General features: G+C 36.4%; 1 protein-coding gene across 1 annotated transcript; it reads right to left on the bottom strand.

The window, feature by feature from the left end:
• Nucleotides 1-295: 295 nt before the first annotated feature.
• On the bottom strand, nucleotides 296-2,579 carry LOC142178915 (DELLA protein GAI-like). The gene has a single exon (XM_075248730.1). The coding sequence runs from the start codon at nucleotides 2,217-2,219 to the stop codon at nucleotides 516-518; it is 1,704 nt and encodes a 567-aa protein (XP_075104831.1). The 5' UTR covers nucleotides 2,220-2,579; the 3' UTR covers nucleotides 296-515.
• Nucleotides 2,580-4,651: the final 2,072 nt, after the last annotated feature.

Genomic DNA, 4,651 nt, shown 5'->3' with positions numbered 1-4,651 from the left:
ATACATTAATGTTGTATATATAGCGTCAGGTATTGTGGCATTATACCTGTCCATGTCAGCTTTTACAGTATAGCCGCCACAATACCTGGCGTTATACCTTAACGGTTCCGTTACTGTTAGTATATAGCGCCAGGTATTATGGCGCTATATATAAAAAGGTCTTTTTTACCATTTATTTATGTAGTTTGAGTTCCAAAAAACCACATTTTGGTTCCGGACCAACCCTACAAAAGGCTAAAAAAAAAATAATAAATACAACAACAAAATATTTAGTGGTTAAAAATTAAAAAAAAAGTGAAAAAAAGGGGCTGATTTATAAAGAGGTTAAAAAGTAAAAGACATGATTTGACTCAATTTTGGGCACGTCTCTCTCGTTGTCCCTCACACTACAAATCACCCCCACCCACTCACGCCTCATCGACAATCACTGATAATTCACAATGTGGGTGGAGGGGAAGGAAGGGGAGGGGGGGGGGTTACCCGAGTTGACTCAGTCTCCTCCCTGAGTTGACTCACTACAACTTGGTATCGCCGGCCGCCTTGAGCCGCCACGCGGAGGTGGCGATGAGTGGCCGAGTATGCCAACCCAACATTAAACACCCATCGTTCTCTTCAACTCTGTAACCATCGCCACCCGCAAACAACGCCAACAGCATACTAGCCTGCTTAAACGCATTCGAACCGAGATGAACCGGATCGAACCCGGCCGAGTTCATCCTAACTCGCCACTGACTCAGTGTCTCATGCCGCTCAACTCGGTCCACACCTTCACAAGCCACCACGTTACAAATCTGTCTCCCTAAATACACCTCAGACATAACCAAATCTTGATTGTTAACAATCGGCTGAGTCAACCCAGTAGACGATGTTGATACTGAACTCTCTAACGAATCAAACATTGTTGAATAATAATGTAATGCCTCGTTAAACCTGTCCAAAAAAACACTAGCGTTATGATTCGCTTCTTGTTCAACAATCGTCACGATTTTCGGGTTCATTTGTTTGATCGAATTCAACACTTTTTCTACAGCCCCAGGTCTTGCTAATAATCTGTGTAGCTCAAAAACTGAATTAACAGCCACCACTTCTGTTTCAGTACTTGACCTTAAATCAAGAATCTCAGCATCAAGATCAGCTAATGAGTTTGTTAGAAATCCTCGAAATTCAAATTCGACCCCGATAGTTTCAGCTAATTGCGCTAACTTCCACCCAACTTGTTGCAAAGCGTCAGTATTATCAGGCTGTGGAGGTCCAATTCCAGTAAGCCTAAATGCTGGTGGTCCACCTGGACGTAAAGCTAAAGCTTGAATAAGTGCTGGCCATTGCATCCCTTGTTTTAAACTGAAATCAATCACATGGACTTTATTGCAATTTGTAAAAGCTTCAAGAATTGCTTGATTTGCAGTAAAATGAGCAAATTTGAGATATGGACATGTTTCGTAAAAGTGCATCTGTAACACATCAGTATAAGATGATTCAATTGAATCTTGTGGGTAAATTTTGTAAATTCGTCGAGCTAATGCTTCAGCGAAATAAGTAGCAACTTTTCTCATAGCACCAGATTGTGAAACAGCAAGAATTCCAATGTGTCTAACAAGCGCATAAGCTACATTAAGATTCTCTTGTTGAACTGCTTCAGCACACGCCATTAATGTGTGCACAAGTCGAACACCAGTTTCTTGTGAATCTACAAGTACAACTGGCCTTGTTGTTGCATCTGCTGTTAGTGGTACACAAGATCTCTGTCTTTTATTACTTTCTGTTGCAAACACAGCTCCCCCTGGAATTGCTCTCAAATCATCATCAGAAATAATTCTGTTTTGCTCATTAATGGTAATACTATTAGAAGATGCACCACCACCTGGAGATACACATAAATCTTTTTCTCCAATACTACCAATCATGTCGAAATTAGAGGGAATTGAAGTGTTGTTGAGCTCAGATAACATGCTTTGTACCCAACCAGAAAGATCAGAAGGATTCTTATGAACTGTATCAGTAGAAAGATGAGAAATTCCATCTCCTAATGTTGTACACATAGCCATCTCAAGTTGTTCAAGTTGTTGTGCAACTTCAGCCAGATCTGAAGATTTAACTTTATAACCTAAAACAGCTAAAAGCTCATCCATTCCAGCATCTGGTTGTTCTTCTTCAAAAAACTTGGATTTACTAGAAGAAGAACCATCTTGGGATTTTTCTCTATCACGATCTCTCTTCATTTTCTTGGGATTTTCTCTAATGGGGTTTTTCTTTTTTGGGATTTTTTTCAGATTAATGGTTGTTTGTGACAAGTGCCGGATTTTGACAAGGAATTGGATTTCAAGAAAGATGGATGATGAATGGGGGAGTTTGATGAAGAAAAAGGTCTGATTTTTTTGCTTGGTTTTTGCATCAACTATCAGAAATTTGGGGACTGATTTGTTTCTTTTTATTTTGAATATTTTTTGTTTTTGTTTTTGTTTTTGGGAGTTGTGAGATAGAGCAGAGAGTAGTAAGAGGAAGTGCTCGTGAAGAGGGCGCGAGCTCCAAGAGAAGATAAGGAAGAGAAAAGGCCAGCAATAATATGGGCTTTATTTTTCTTTCTTTTTTAAACACATTTATTAAATATATATAAATAAATTACTTTTATGTCTTATTTTATGAGATCCTATAAACTAATGTTGGGATGAAAAAGTGGTGGAAATTTTTTAAGAATGGGATGCTAGTAGTCATCTACTGATGCATATCAAGGCTTTATCAGCGGGTTATTATCGTACTTTCCATCTATTTTGTATTTTTTATATTGTTGTTCTTTTATTATGATTCTATTGATGATACGATTTGGAAACAGTCTCTCTACATTAGGGTAGGGGTAAGGTCTGCGTACACACTACCCTTCCCAGACCCTACTAAGTGGGATTATACTGGGTTGTTGTTGTTGTTGTTGTCTATTGATGATACTAATATATGTCTCTTGTGACCTTCTTGGGTTGAGGGTCTCCTGGAAAACAGTCTCTCTGTCCCAAGAGTAAGGATAAAGTCTGCGTACATATTATCTCCTCAGATCCCACTTGTGGGATTACACTTGACCAATTGTTGTTGTTGTTGTTGTTATTCAAAAAGTGAAGAAGAATGGTAAAAACTTGTACGTTTTATTTAATTACTTTTAAACAATAAATCATATATTTCATGTAATATGATAATATTTTTTATTTAATAGGTCACAAAATAAATAATATAAATATTTAAAAAAACTTTTTTACTTTTGATACTCATTTCTTGTTTGACATCTTTATATTAATAATGAAAATATTATGGTATTTCTAAAACTACAAGTATATTTTTGGTGTGTTTAAAAAGAAAATTCTTCTTCAACTTTGTGCACAGTTAATCGCCACTGTATGAAATGAGAAGAGAGTATTTTGTAAACCAAACACTACGAAAGAATTTTTCTTTTTTTTTTTCCTCTTTATCAAAACCAAAAATCTTTTTTTAGAAAAAAGGTCACCTAAATTATTCGTAGAGGGGCCACAAATTCTCTGGTGTTTAAGACACAGTAGTAAAGGTGAACCCATGAGCTCTGTCTCTTATGTGGAAGTATACATGAACCTTGGTGCTCCGGCAGAGGCACAAGCCGAGTTACGGGTTCGATCGAAACTCAATAACTTTTATTAATTAATATATTAGGATTATAAACTTGTTAGATATATATACACATGGAGTAATTTAGAACACAAACATTAGCAATTCAAATCATCGTTTTAAAACTCAAAACTCATATAATTAAAATCTTGACTTTGCCTCTACCTTAATATAGGAAAGCTCTAACTATTCCTTTATACAAATTAGGGGCATCTATTTGTGGGTTGTGCGCATCTTTTTTTTAGCTCATTTGCGGTGCTGCCACGGCTCTGTAAAAATGGCGTGTAGTAGCCACTAATTAAGGGTGTCTTTAATTTTTATCCACTAATTATAATGCTCAGCAAAAATAGCCACTACTAATAAAAAAAAGACAATTTTATCCTTTCTTCCTCTCTTTCGCGTTGCATTTTCATCTGGAATACCCAAGATGATTTCACGGTCGGCCTCCTCCATGCTTGGTCAATAGCATCGGGTCTATTAGTGGCCCCAATTACTAGGACATAACCAGGTTCATCACGAAATCCTTCTGATTTTGCTTCACTATTTCTTTTACCAATACGTGCAGTAGTTCCTTTTGCATCATCAAAATTTTCAAGTTCTGAATTTTTTAGCAGATGTCTCAATTACGTACATTAATTTCTTTCTTACCTTGTTTTTGTTTCTTTTGAGTTCAAGGATTAAAAGTTAAGGACATGAGTCTTTGAGTTTCACATGCACGTTTAAAAGTTAAGGACATGCAGTACTTAAATTTGATATGCAGGTTCAAAAGATAAGGACAGACAGTCCTTAACTTATAGTTTCAAGTTCAAAACTTAAGGACAGTCAGTATTTAAGTTATTGTTTCAAGTTCAACACTTAAGGACTTTCTGTCCTTAACTTTGAGTTTTAGGTTCAAAAGTTAAGGACAGACAGTCCTTAACTTATATTTTCAAGTTCAAAACTTAAGGACAGGCAGTCCTTAAGTTATTGTTTCAAGTTCAAAACTTAAGGACTGTCTGTCCTTAACTTTGAGTTTAAAGTTCAAAAGTTA

This window comes from Nicotiana tabacum, unplaced genomic scaffold (assembly GCF_000715075.1).
Source record: "Nicotiana tabacum cultivar K326 unplaced genomic scaffold, ASM71507v2 Un00046, whole genome shotgun sequence".
Classification (NCBI taxonomy): domain Eukaryota; kingdom Viridiplantae; phylum Streptophyta; class Magnoliopsida; order Solanales; family Solanaceae; genus Nicotiana; species Nicotiana tabacum.
This window is presented reverse-complemented; position numbering and strand designations above follow the sequence as displayed.